This window comes from Podarcis cretensis (assembly GCF_951804945.1).
Source record: "Podarcis cretensis genome assembly, chromosome: 17".
Taxonomy (NCBI): domain Eukaryota; kingdom Metazoa; phylum Chordata; class Lepidosauria; order Squamata; family Lacertidae; genus Podarcis; species Podarcis cretensis.
Genome location: NC_137187.1, coordinates 12,304,031 through 12,318,018, shown reverse-complemented (window position 1 = coordinate 12,318,018; position 13,988 = coordinate 12,304,031). Strand labels below are relative to the sequence as shown.

At 43.9% G+C, this 13,988-nt stretch overlaps 1 protein-coding gene across 1 annotated transcript in view; it reads right to left on the bottom strand.

Annotated features, from left to right (window-relative positions):
- The window catches only part of LOC307206428 (uncharacterized protein), a 35,578-nt gene extending 21,897 nt beyond the window's left edge, over positions 1–13,681 (bottom strand). The window contains exons 1-4 of the mRNA XM_079959707.1: positions 13,646–13,681; positions 11,905–12,172; positions 8,921–9,050; positions 886–1,001 (exon numbers count right to left, since the gene is read on the bottom strand). Coding sequence (XP_079815833.1) covers positions 886–1,001; positions 8,921–9,050; positions 11,905–11,988 — 330 coding nt within the window. The 5' untranslated portion in view covers positions 11,989–12,172; positions 13,646–13,681. The remainder of the gene's footprint in view (positions 1–885; positions 1,002–8,920; positions 9,051–11,904; positions 12,173–13,645) is intronic.
- Positions 13,682–13,988: the final 307 nt, after the last annotated feature.

Below are 13,988 nucleotides of genomic sequence, written 5' to 3'. Positions count from 1 at the left end.
GCCATTCCAAGATAATAATACTATAATCAAGCAACATACTAAGTTAGATCCATTCATTTCAATAAGTCTACTCTGAGTAAAACCTAATTGAATATCACCTAATGTTTTCTTCTTCCACCCCCCTTTATTAAAAACAGCTTTTCTGTTTCATTTTCTACCCTTAAATACAAAACTTAAATACAACTTAAATACAAAATACAAAACTTAAATACAAAATACTAAGTTAGATCCATTCATTTCAATAAGTCTAGTCTGAGTAAAACCTAATTGAATATCACCCAATGTTTTCTTCTTCCACCCCCCTTTATTAAAAACAGCTTTTCTGTTTCATTTTCTGCCCTTAAATACAAAACTTTCCCAGGAAGGCTGACAAAATAATAAACATATATATAAACCATTCAAGACAAATCAATGCACAACAACAACAACAACAACAACAAGTGAAACAGTAGGATAAAAACAATAACCTACCATCAGTTGAACAAATCATTACAAGGGAAATGTTAGGGAAAATAAGATGGTTTTTGCCTGGTACTGAAAGGGCATGGAGGTTGCCAAGCATGTCTCCCCTGGGAGAGCATTCTAGAAGAGGGACACCCACAACTGAAAAATGAATGCAAGAAAAAAAGATTTGCAGTTGCTACTCAGTTAAGCCTGGAGCCAAAAACCTGAGCAGCCAATTGAAGCCAATGTTGTTCAGAAAGGATGCATGTATAGCCGTGACGTAAGTTTTCTGGGCACCTCTTTTGCAGTGACATCTCTATCAAGTGTGTGAGATTCCTAATGATTGTCTGGATGACTTTCCTTTCTTCTGATGCTTATTGCTGGGCAGGCCCTATCTAAGCGAAAGAGCAGGAAAGTTCACCCAGCGGCTGCTGGTTGTACCTTCTTGCCAAAAGGACTGTTGGTTTGCAGGAGGCGCATTCGAGGCACGTTCCCCTTCTGGTCTGGCTGAAACATAAGGAACCTACTCCAGCATCTTTGAACCTCTGGCACTGGCACTGTTCAGAGAAAGAAGGCAAATAAAATATTGACCGTTTTTAAGAGTACATCCCAGAAATTTATTTATTTTTAATTACATGTTAGGCGTAACATTGTGTGGATATGCCAAATATGTGTTATACAGGTATGCTGGTAGCTCAGGTAGCTGTGATTGGCTGCAGAACCCTGTTGAATCTAAAATAACCAGAATTACTACCATGTATGGGAGGTAAAGGTAAAGGGACCCCTGACCATTAAGTCCAGTCACGGACGACTCTGGAGTTGCGGCGCTCATCTCACTTTACTGGCCGAGGGAGCCGGCATTTGTCCGCAGACAGCTTCCAGGTCATGTGGCCAGCATGACTAAGCCGCTTCTGGCGAACCAGAGCAATGCACAGAAATGCCGTTTACCTTCCCGCCGGAGTGGTACCTATTTATCTACTTGCACTTTGACGTGCTTTCAAACTGCTAGGTGGGCAGGAGCTGGGACCGAGCAACGGGAGCTCACCCCGTTGCGGGGATTTGAACCACCGACCTTCTGATCGGCAAGCCCTAGGCTCTGTGGTTTAGACCACAGCGCCACCCACGTCCCTGTATGGGAGGTGGATGTCCTCAAATCTCAAAAACCTAAGCTTACCATATTTGCACTAAAAGCAGGGAGAGGAGTCTCTGGGTCTCTCTGACCTTTGAGGCTCTCCTTAGGCCATGAAATTTTCCCAAGCCACACCCATCACAGGTTCTGCTCAACTCCACCCTTAAGTGCTTAACTGTGACAGTGCATCTTCCCAGCTTAGATAGAGAGGTCCGCTCACTTTTGCCACTTATCCCTAGCATATGGCCCCTGAAAGTTTGCTCATGTGGGAATCTGGCCCTCAGGCCAATATGAGTTTCCCACTCCTGCACTAAAAAAAACCCTTGAATGAATTGAGTGATATTAGATTAAGGCCAGGCTAGATGTTTAATGTGGTGAATGTGTACATTTTTAAAGAATGTAAGTAGCAGCTCAGTCAGCCCTTCCCCCCTGCCATAGGTAAAGGTAAAGGTACCCCTGCCCGTACGGGCCAGTCTTGACAGACTCTGGGGTTGTGCGCCCATCTCACTTAAGAGGCCAGGGGCCAGCGCTGTCCGGAGACACTTCCGGGTCACGTGGCCAGCGTGACATTGCTGCTCTGGCAAGCCAGAGCCGCACACGGAAACGCCGTTTACCTTCCCGCTGGTAAGCGGTCCCTATTTATCTACTTGCACCCGGAGGTGCTTTTGAACTGCTAGGTTGGCAGGCGCTGGGACCGAGCAGCGGGAGCGCACCCCGCCGCAGGGATTCGAACCGCCGACCTTTCGATCGGCAAGTCCTAGGCGCTGAGGCTTTAACCCACAGCGCCACCTGCGTCCCCCTCCTCCTCCCCCCTGCCATAGTCCATGAAAATTCCCCACCCCACTTGCTGTTTTTATCAGGAGGGAAGGATACCAGTGACACCATTGGAGATAAGCTCCTCCAGCTCCAGCGAGAGCAGAGTTTAGGCCGTGTATTCCCTTGTTTACAATCACACAGATATGGGCAAACTATGGGTGGTCGCTTCTCTTCTACTTCCACATATATCTACTTGCAACTGTAGTCTTTCGTAGTAAGCCTTCTCAAGGCCAAGCTTGGATCGGGATGCCATTGGGACCACAAGGGAGAGGGCAAAAGATTGAGGCACCACCCATGCCAAGGTAGTGCCCGCTGCCACTCCAATTTACTTTTCAAAAGCCATTCATGCCATTGCTAACCACATGGTTTGACCCTTATTTATTCAAGTTGGATGCTCCCACCATCACCCTACTGCAAAAAACAACCAGGAGGAAAGCAAAATGCCCCCCAGACCACCACTATCATCAAAGGTTTTTTTTTTTTGTTTTTTTTTAAATAATTTTTATTGCATTTTTCACAAAAAAGAACAAAAAAGCAAATTTTCACAAACATTACAAAAAGAAAAATTTTCACAAACATTACTTTTACACTATCATCAAAGTTTTTGAAATAGCATTGTATGAGAAAGAAAAAAATAGGCTTTTCTAAAAAAAAAATACTGTTTTTATTTATTTTGATGGTACAGAAGATAAATTTTGAGAAAACAATTGTTACAACAGTAAACATCAAGTAACTTGTCCTGATAAAATTACAGACTTTTATCATGCCGTGTGTTAAAGTTTCATTTGATTACGCTAAGAGATCATGCCACATTTTCCCACGAGTGCTGGGTGGGTGCTGGCATTTTTGTCAAGGCAGATTCCAACTCAGCTGCAAAAACAGAAAGTGATTTTTTTTTCACTCCAGCACTAGTTTTCAAAGGAGGTTCTGAGTCACTGAAGCTTCACCTGTTATTTGCTTGAGAGAATTCTGGTGCAACAAGAATGTGCTTGAAAGACAGATGTTGTCTTCCCTCTCTCAGCTACAGGAGACTTATTGCTCATTTTATTACTAAATTCTGTCTGGAGATGTGCATCAAGAAATGCTGATGTGATATTCACCCTGGGTAGAAGACGGCTTGCAGGGCTTTCTGGAGAGACAAGAATCTAAGCAAGGCTAAACAACCCCCTCTCTCCAGACTGAAGAACGATTGCTTTGTTTTTTGTAACAAAAAGTCAAGTAAATTGAATTAGAAGTGTGTCTACACCAGACCTCAATACGTTTGGGGCTACTAATCTCATCAGCACCAGCCGACTTGGCCAATGGTCAGAGATGGTGGGAGTTATATTTAAACAACATCTGGGAGGGAGCAGGTTGGTTTACACTTTGTGTAACCAAAAATCTTTGGGGATTTTGTTTTTGGCTTTCAAGTCAATTCACACATTTTTAGTTGCATTTCAGCATCAATAAAACTGTTAATTTTTTCAGTTCCGAAGGTAGTGTAGCATTTTTCTAGACATCAAACAACAGTATCATTACTATTGCCATAAATTCAGATTGATTAATAAATCATCAATAAAGATCTGCAGTTCAAAGTGGTTCACAAGATTTTTTTTAAAAAAGGTTCATTTTTAATTATTACTGAGCATACAGTGTGAATTATTTTAGCTTATGTCATGAGCCACTATGAAGGTCTATGGACAAAAGGTGGAATGAAATAAATAAATACTGCATTGGGCATTCTACTCATGTGTAAATGCAACATGTGAGTTGGGAGAGTGGGGCCAAGTATGCCAAGCATCGTTCCTGTTGTCCTGTGTCAGCTGGAAGATGAATTTCCTCAGTCAGTAGAGCATGAGACTCTTAATCTCAGGGTTGTGCAATCAACCCCCACATTGGGCAAAAGATCCATGTGTTGCACGGGGATGGACTAAATGAACCTCAAGGTCCCTTTCAATTCTACAACTCTATGACCTTCTGGTATTTGTGGAGGGTTCCAGTTGTGAAGGGACCTTCCACAAGTACCATAACCTCTCCACTTTGGAAATTCATCCTCCAACTTAGGGAGGGTGGTGGCAACAGCAGACAGAGCTTAGCATGCTCATCAATACTTACATGTTGTTTTGACATATGAGTACAATGCCTGAATGCCAACAAAGGTCCATATAATTAAAGCTATGGTTTCCCCATGTGATGGCCTGGGAATCCGATTCAGAGGCTGAACCGGAGGAATCCCAGCCTGCACAGGAGTCCCGGCCTCCAGGGCCGGCTGAACTGGGGCAGGGCCTTGATTCTGACGCGCCTGCACCTGTGCCAGATCCTCAGGAGCAGGCACCAGGTGAATCCACTCTGGCTCCGGAGGTGGTTGAGGACTCGGTGCCTACAGGTGAGTCTCCCCCTGGGTCCAGTAACCCTTCAGCCTCTCCTGAGCTGCAGAGGCTCAGGGCAGAGAGGCGAAGGGAACTGGTTTCTCCCAGAAGGAGTACTCGCCTTAAGGCCAGGAGAGTCGGGTCTCCTGGAGGCCGGGACCGCCCCTGGCCTCAGAGAAGATAAAGGCCAGTCAGCCCGGTCCCAGGTTGCAGGAGCAACGTCGTTGAAGAGCTGTTTCGGCCAGCACCCAGTCCGGTTCCCCCAGAGTTCCTGTCCTTGCCCGGCTCCTCACTGTGGACCCCGCTTCGCCCGTGGAGGACTGTCCTGGACCTCGCCCCACGGTAACCTCCCCCCTGGACCAGCACACCCCAGTAGTGATGTATGGAAGTGAGAGCTGGACCATAATGAAGGCTGATCGCAGAAGAATTGATGCTTTTGAATTATGGTGCTGGAGGAGACTCTTGAGAGTCCCATGGACTGCAAGAAGATCAGACCTATCCATTTTTAAGGAAATCAGCCCTGAGTGCTCACTGGAAGGACAGATCCTGAAGCTGAGGCTCCAATACTTTGGTTACCTCATGAGAAGAGAAGACTCCCTGGGAAAGACCCTGATGCTGTGAAAGATGGAGGGCACAAGGAGAAGGGGATGACAGAGGACGAGATGGTTGGACAGTGTTCTTGAAGCTACTAACATGAGTTTGACCAAACTGTGGGAGGCAGTGGAATCCAGGAGCGCCTGGTGTGCTCTGGTCCATGGGGTCACGAAGAGTCGAACATGACTAAACAGCTAAACAACAACAACAACGCAATGCCTGAAAGAGACTGTAGTGGTTTGCCCAAGGCAACAGAAGAAACCTTTTGGCTGAGAGTGCTTTGAACCTTAGGCTTCAGTCCTATGCACAATTACCAGTACTTTTGAGTGGACCTGTATAAGATTGCACTTAACTTAGTAGCATTTACTCTGAGTAGACAGGTATAGGATTGTATGTTAATAACTGGCCAATATTCTCCTCTTATCTTTGTGGAGAGTTCAAGAAGAGGAGCCAAGTGTTAATCTAAAAATTGGTTGCAAAGCTGAACTGCTTCATGACTAGATGTCAGGGACTGGGCTGAGGAAGAATGGTTAGATCACACCCCCCCCCCTTTTCTGAACCTTCCCAAGGGCAGGAGGACAGTATTGATTTAGAACAGTGGTTTGCAGAAGGGCACAGCCCAGAGAGGAAAAACTGGGAAATACTGGGTGAGGAACAGCTAGAAGAGGAAGCACCAAGAAAGAGACAGCTGGTTAGATTCAGTGTCCTGGGACAGCATTCCTTTCACCCAAGACTAGATGGGCTTGGAAAGTGATAGAACAGAAAACGCAACAGCAATAAAGTCAGATTACCCGATGTAGGAGTGACATATATTAATGGGGACGGAGGGGGTAAACCTTTATTGGGAGAGACACCATTTTTTAGAGAGATATTCATTCCTTTGTCTCTTGCTGTGATTATTAAAGAACTTATCTGGTAAGAACACTCCTTTTGTTTGATCCGCTTAGTTACTGCCACCAGGGGAGGGATCCGATTCACCAAAGCCTGACACTAGACAGAGTGTGTAATGTCTTGTTTTGCAATTCTTTCCCTCCATACAATTTATAATTGTGATTGGTTTGCTGATGGGGCAAACGTCAGGCCTGGAAAGGAGTACATTCAGTGCCCTCCTGCTTCAGCAAAACTACTGATTGCAGCTGGACTCAAAGCCACCACTAGCCATTACTTCAGGGTGGAGGGATTATTTGTTTTGTAAGAAGCTGGAAAGTTAAAAAAAAAAAGTATCAGAAGCTAAAACAAATACCTATTTATGGGTTGGAAAGATGTGCTCTTGAAAAGTATAGTATAAATGAATAAAACAACGATAAATGGCATCAGATGTAATAAACCAAGTGTGTGATGGCACAACCATATGGAAATGTCATTTCATAATGACTATGTTGCTACATTGCCACTTCCCTCGCTGTCCCATCTTCCCATCAAAAGTTGCACCTTTTGTAATCAGAAAATGTCTCAGATACATTAAGCTGCCCAGCAAGGGAGGAATCAGCAAATACAGTACCAAGGTGTACCTTGTGGCTGTGCAATGTTTCTCACACTTTATTACACTTTCCAGGACCCCCCCCCCCCCGGTCTTCCCATGTGTGCAGTAACTTAGCGCATCACAAGAGAGCTGTTGAGGATTTAGTACATACTTGTCCATTGTTGCCTCACTGTTTATTGGATGCAGAGGAAATGGATATGTTGATGAGTTGGAAAGAGTGGGTCCTAATAAGTGCTTAATTTCCAGAACAAGAGATGCTGGATCTGGAAATAGCACTCTCAGTTGGAAGCCTGTATGCAAATCCCCAGTATGTTTGGCAGCTGGCGTGGGGTGGGGGCTCTCTGTGCTTACTCTATGAGAAAGGAAACCCACCCTGAACCTGTGCAGGGTTGCTTTCATCTATTATTCCTTCATCTGCCCCTAGCACTGTGGACAGATGGTAAAGACAGGGTTCAGCCCTGGCACAGTCAACTGATCTAATGCAATATTAAAGCACGTGCATTAGACCTTGTGCATTGCGGTTTTTCAGCATCATCACTGTTTGAAGGCTCTGTGGATTTGCACATTCTCCAATCCACATGGCTAACACGAAAAATGTGTACAATGCAAAGTCGGCTAGATGCCTTAAATGGATGTCCACCACAAACCGCATGCACTGCCTCATTCCATAATCTTGACCACACAATCTTGCATAACAATTGCTTCATTCCGATGACAAACGTCTTGCAACATCAGCTCTTTTTGGAACCATGTTCAAAATCACTTTGTAGGCTTCAGGTGATGGAAACTGCACCCTATCCCAAGGCAGAGTGCTCTACTTTACACGTAGGGTGTGTGTACACCCTATTACTGGATGTAAAAATAAATTGCTTCTCTCCATGGGACATTTCGAAATCTGCTCTTTTATATTAAAATTGGGTTTGTAATTAATGTGGCAGCTGCAGTCACGTGAACAAAAGTTCAAAATCATTGTTTTTTCTTAGTAAATCATTAAGATTTTGCTTTTACTTTTTTTGGATTTTAATCTGTTAGTTTGTGTTCACAACAGACTTAACACAGCATATGCTAGCCTTACTATAATGATATCACACATGGAATCTGGGTGGCATGTCATTCTTCCACGTATCTCCATGCCAGCATCAGTTTCTACCACAAACCAGTGGCACTAGAATGAAGACATATTATCTGGGGGGTGGGGAATATAGTGACTAGGTCTAGATAATATTTATTTATAAATACATACATACATACCCCGCCCATCTGGCTGGGTTTCCCCAGCCACTCTGGGCGGCTTCCAACAAAAGATTAAAACTACATTTAAACCTCAGTCATTAAAAGCTTCTCTAAACAGGGCTGCCTTCAGATGTCTTCTAAACATCAGATAATTGATTATTTCTTTGACATCTGATGGGAGGGCGTTCCACAGAGTAGGCGCCACTACCAAGAAGGCCCTCTGCCCTCATACCATGGCAGCAAAGATAAGTCATGACTGACTGGGCAACTGTTTCAAATTGTTCCCTTGTGAAAAGTGCAAAAACATAGGAAGGTGCCTTATACGTAGTCTAATTGGTGTGTAAGGTCTGATGAAATGGACAGTTGCCTTGAGTAACCATCCAGCCAAAGTCAAGGTCCCATTTCCATTGCAAACCTATGCTGGGTTCATTCCCACTTTGACCATCATTATTTCCTCAAGGAATCATAGGAACTTAAGTTTGACCATATGCTGAGGATTTTCTACTTGGGCCTCTATCCATTCCTTTCACAGAACTAACAGATTTTAAAGCGGAGAGCAAATGGCTCAAACCAGCGCAGTCTATTACATGGAGAAACTATGCCGCTAATAATATCACCATAAATATGCCATTAATTAAACTTATTTTGGCTACGTAATGGGTAAAAGGCGCTGTATGAAGTCACTATGAAGGGATACATTTTTTTAAGCATGCAAATACTGTACTGTAAAAAGGATTACAGGAATGTGTTCAGCAATTATTGGTGTGGACAGAAATAGCACTTTATCCTTCAGAGGCCAAGAGAGAAGATTAAGGTGTGAGTCACAGCAGTGGCTGATGCTTTTTCTTTTTTTTAAAAAAGGGATACTCTTACTTTTGCAGGTCTCGGCATGGATTGCAATCCAGTTGGCTTGAGATGGATCTGTAATTGCCGTAAGGATCTGACCATCGTTCTTTTGGAAGTGACTGGCATAGATTCCCATAGTCCAAACAAATCCTACAACCTGAAGCAGTGCAGTAAAGTACTGTAAGAAGAACTCAATTCTGCTACACCAAAGAACTAGAAATCCTCACTTTATTCTAGAGCAGAGTAGGGACACTTTTTCAGTGTGATAGCTTCATTTCCTTCTGGGCAAGCCTTCAGGGACAAAAGGTCTGTGGTGGGTGTGGGCAGAGTGAGGAATGTATATTTTACCTACAGTAAGTACACTAGGCTAGGTTCTATACAAACGCCCTCCTCTCTTTCCTGCATTGTTAACTGTTAATTTTGAACGGGCTCCTTCATAGTCCTGTTTCCAGTCTTCCCAGCTTTGGGGAAAACTAAGTTTGGAATCCTAAACAGATGTGGTTAGAAGTAAACTGCAGTGAAATCAGTGGAATTTCCTTCCGAGAAAATATATAAGATTTTGTATATTTATTTTTATTTATTTTTATTTATTGAATTTATATAGTGCCCTATACCCGGGGGCTCAGGGCGGTTCACAGAACAATTTGGCTGTAGGACTCTACTGCTTGCCAGAAAAAAATTCCATTGACTTTTTGGGCCTTGCATACTCTAGGACTTGATATATATCTTTTCATGACCTATTCGTATTATATGCATTAAACATAGGGCATCTGAAGCTACAGTTTGCTAGTAGCCATGATGGCTGTATACAGGGTTTCCCAAACTCAGGTCTCCAGCTGTTTTTGGACTACAGTTCCTATCATCCTTGACCACTGGTCCTGCTAGTTAGGGATGATGGCAGTTGTAGTCCAAAACCAGCTGGAAACTCACATTTGGGAAACCCTGCTGTATTCCATCTCCAGTACAGGAACAGATAGGTAAAGGTAAAGGTACCCCTGCCCGTACGGGCCAGTCTTGACAGACTCTGGGGTTGTGCGCCCATCTCACTTAAGAGGCCAGGGGCCAGCGCTGTCCGGAGACACTTCCGGGTCACGTGGCCAGCGTGACATCGCTGCTCTGGCCAGAGCCAGAGCCGCACACGGAAACGCCGTTTACCTTCCCGCTGGTAAGCGGTCCCTATTTATCTACTTGCACCCGGAGGTGCTTTCGAACTGCTAGGTTGGCAGGCGCTGGGACCGAGCAGCGGGAGCGCACCCCGCCGCAGGGATTCAAACCGCCGACCTTTCGATCGGCAAGCCCTAGGCGCTGAGGCTTTAACCCACAGCGCCACCTGCGTCCCTCACAGGAACAGATAGGACTCTATATACCAGTTTCTTGGAATTGTTCTGGTGGACTTCCCCAAAGGCGTATGATCGGCCACTATGAGAAGTAAGGATGCTGCACAAAATGGTCCTTTGTTCTGATCCAGTAGGGTTCTATATCAAGTCTTACTTACTTACTTACTTACTTACTTACTTACTTATTTTCTAATGCAAGGAAGAAAGTATCATTTACTAAATAGGTAAATTGGAACAAGCTCCATGCAAAGGCAATAGTTATCCATGAGAGTTTTTTTAAGAAACTCTTTAAGGATAATTAACATTTCAGAAGTTATCGCCTATCACACTCATTTGGAAAGTGCCACCCTCCCCCATCCCACCCCATAAATATATAAATGTGCCAGCAACAGATTTTGAGCCTGGAGTTACAGAAGATAGATATGGAAATTGAGAGAAGCATCCTTGCCTGAGGTGTGCATACTCATTTGAAAAAATCCAATCACTGTCTCCAAGCCAGCAAGTTTACATGTTGTTGTTGTTTTGAAACAAAAACATGTGAATAGAATGGGATGAGAAACATACACCCCATACTCAGCCTCAATGCTTGGAGTGTAGGTAGGGAACCTGTGTTTCTCCAGCCAAACTAGTAACAAACTATAGCAAAAGTGCTTTTGACTTTGAGGTCATCATGTTAATTCACAATCTGAATTAACTCAAGACACACCTTTGCTGAGTTTGTGGCAAAAAGAAACAAAAGTTTTAGGGAGTGCTCTTGCACTGTGGCTCCCTGAAGGGATAATCTGAAAGAGAAATACTCTGAGTCAATACTTTGGAGATACGCCCACTACCTGCAGCAGGCCATACCCTGGAAGTGGTACTGTGTACCCTGATACCAAGCTGCTGTTAATATCAAAAACAAAGTCTTAGATGGCCTTGCATCCACACATACACCCATGCGCCTCTCTTCAAACACTGGTAGTGATGGCAGTGGCTGCTAGCCACTGGAGCAGGGGGGCTAGATGTTAGAAATTTGCCACCCCCAATTTAGTGTCTCACACTCTCTTGCTGCCCTGGACCCATTGAAATAGTTCCACTGCCTACTTCCCCTCCTTATGCAGAAGCAACACCTGCAGAAACTAAATGGGGCGGGGGGGGCGTTCTTTCTTCCCACTTCAGTGGAACAAGAGCTGCTTCTCACCTCTGGCAATGCTGTTGGGGAAATGGCTGAAGAGTTGTTGTTTTTAAATTATTGCAGGAAAGCAGATTTGCAAGGGGAGGGAGGGGAGAGAGAGAGAGAGAGAGAGAGAGAGAGAGAGAGAGAAGGGGCTCTGCTCCTTTAAACTAGTTTAAGCAGTTGAAGTTACAGATATGCCTGGGGTTGCTATTGCCTGAAGTGAGAGACAGAGAAATGGCTGGGGAACTTGCTGCTCTCAGGCACTTTTCCTGAAACAAAACAAAGGACTCCCTTGCCCCCTTCTTCCCACATACAAGTCTGATGAATCCGTTTGAAAGAACTCCGAAAAAGAGGGGGGGAGAGAGATTTCAGTTCTGAAGCAAGTACTCGCCACACTGACAGCTCTTCCTCGCATATAATATTACACCTTGAAAGGAAAGATCAAGCATTAATTTAGAAAACGTCTCAAGATCAACTGAGCAGGGAAGCGGGGACGAAAAGAGCAGCAATGCACTCACCTCGTTTGTTTGTTCTCTCTGCAATACACAAACACACCTTTTCAGGTTGCTACAATGCACTGTATCCAGGGAAAGCCTCCTCATCTTGTTATTGGATGGAAGTTCTCAGGGTTTGTCTTTGCCCAGAAGCTCTCCACTCATAGCAAGTGGCGATGGGGTGGGGAGGGGGGAAGAGTCACAACAGCATAACCCGCTGTTGCCTGGCCTTCGCCTCTTTCTTCCAGAGCTACCAGAGTCTTCAGTTGAACTTGGAGGAGGGCTTTGTTGTCTGTATGTAGCAAGGAGAAAGAATGCCTCACTGTACAAGGAAACAAAATAAGTGGTTGCTTCCTAAGGGAACAACCCAGGCTTTAAAAAAAAAAAATCTGCTCCTTATTTATTGCTAAGAGGAACCTGTGAGCAGCAATTAATGCAGCCAAATTATTTGTAAATTAAATAGATTAAATCGTTCAATTTGTAAACTGAATGAATAACTTGCTGTTGAGAGCTCAAGATTTCCCTCTAAGTATGGATGGAGGAGAAATTTGATGCAGTTGGCTTTGAAAGGTGACCCTACCTAATTCACACTTTCCCAAGTAATATGCAAACTGAAATACAAGCATCCTTTGACATTTGCACTTATGTGAATTTTGCAATGTAGTTCTCAAGCCAAGTAACATGTACGAAAAATCCATCTGCTACGGTAAAGTGAGCATATGAATGCATATACTGTATTCATAAAAAATGACATACAAAAAAGCAATATATTAGGGAAATTGCTTTGCAAACCTGTTTGTCTTAGGCAAAATTGCACACATGGGTGTCTATTAGTAGAAGTTCACTTTAAAATGCTGACCAATTTTTACGAGGACATTTTTAAAATATCACAAATTGATGCCAAGATATAGAGAACTGAAGAATGGGCAAATGAGAAATCGAGGGAAGCCAAAACTGACACATTCACCCATCTCTACCTATTAAGCACATCATCTCACCTGAAAGCCTTTCTATGCATAGGGCTCATGAGAAATGGCCTCTGAGTGTGCTCAGGTGAACTCTCCCTTAGGATGATTTTGTATGTTATACAGGACATTGAGAATAAGTTCTGGGACTGAGATCTGGAAGACTCTCACACTTAGAGCTGACACTTTTTAACCTGCCAGCTTATGAACAGTTCATTCAGCCACTCACTGGGGCAGTGAACAACATCTCAGGGTGAAAAATATCATCCTTGGGACCCTGGCGACATTTTATTTTAGTGATTAACTACAGAGCTTGAGATCTAGCCACAAATTCCTTGTTATCCCATAATATTCCTTCTGCAATCTGGTGCCCTTCAGAAGTTTTGGACTATAATTCTCAGCATCCCCAACCAGGATTGTAACCTGAAACATCTGGAGGGCACCAAGTTGGAAAAGACTACCATAAAGCAATTACAGTGGTACCTTGGGTTACAGATGCTTCAGGTTACAGACTCCGCTAACCCAGAAATAGTACCTCAGGTTAAGAATTTTGCTTCAGGATGAGAACAGAAATCGCGCAGCAGCGGTGCGGCAGCAGCAGGAGGCCCCATTAGCTAAAGTGGTACCTCAGGTTAAGAACAGTTTCAGGTTAAGAATGGACCTCCAGAACGAATTAAGTTCTTAACCCGAGATACCACTGTACAGCTTTCCAGAGTGTGGTTAACAGACAAGATAACACCAGTATAACTAAAATTTCAGCACCCCATCCCCTTTCCCCCCTAATTCTATCCTACACTCACATTTTAGCAAATTTCTGCTGCTTTTGAAGAAGAGCTCTGTCCCTTTGCCCTTAAAAATGTGTTCCTGCAAATAAAGCAGCACTGATCAAAAAATGTTTACTTTGGACACACAATTCAGTTTGCTCATTGAACATGTGAGCAAACACCACCCATGCTCTGCTTTCTCCTTATTATGGAGAGAGTTTTCAAAATATGAACTGTCCACGGAAATTATAAGCAAATGTCAGTCTTTCCTGTCACAGTTTAAGCTTTACATAAATTGCTTTCTGTTGGGCCAGCCCTATATTTCCAGGATATAATGTGAAGTAGAATAAAAATGTACCAAAAGCACAACCTCCTATAT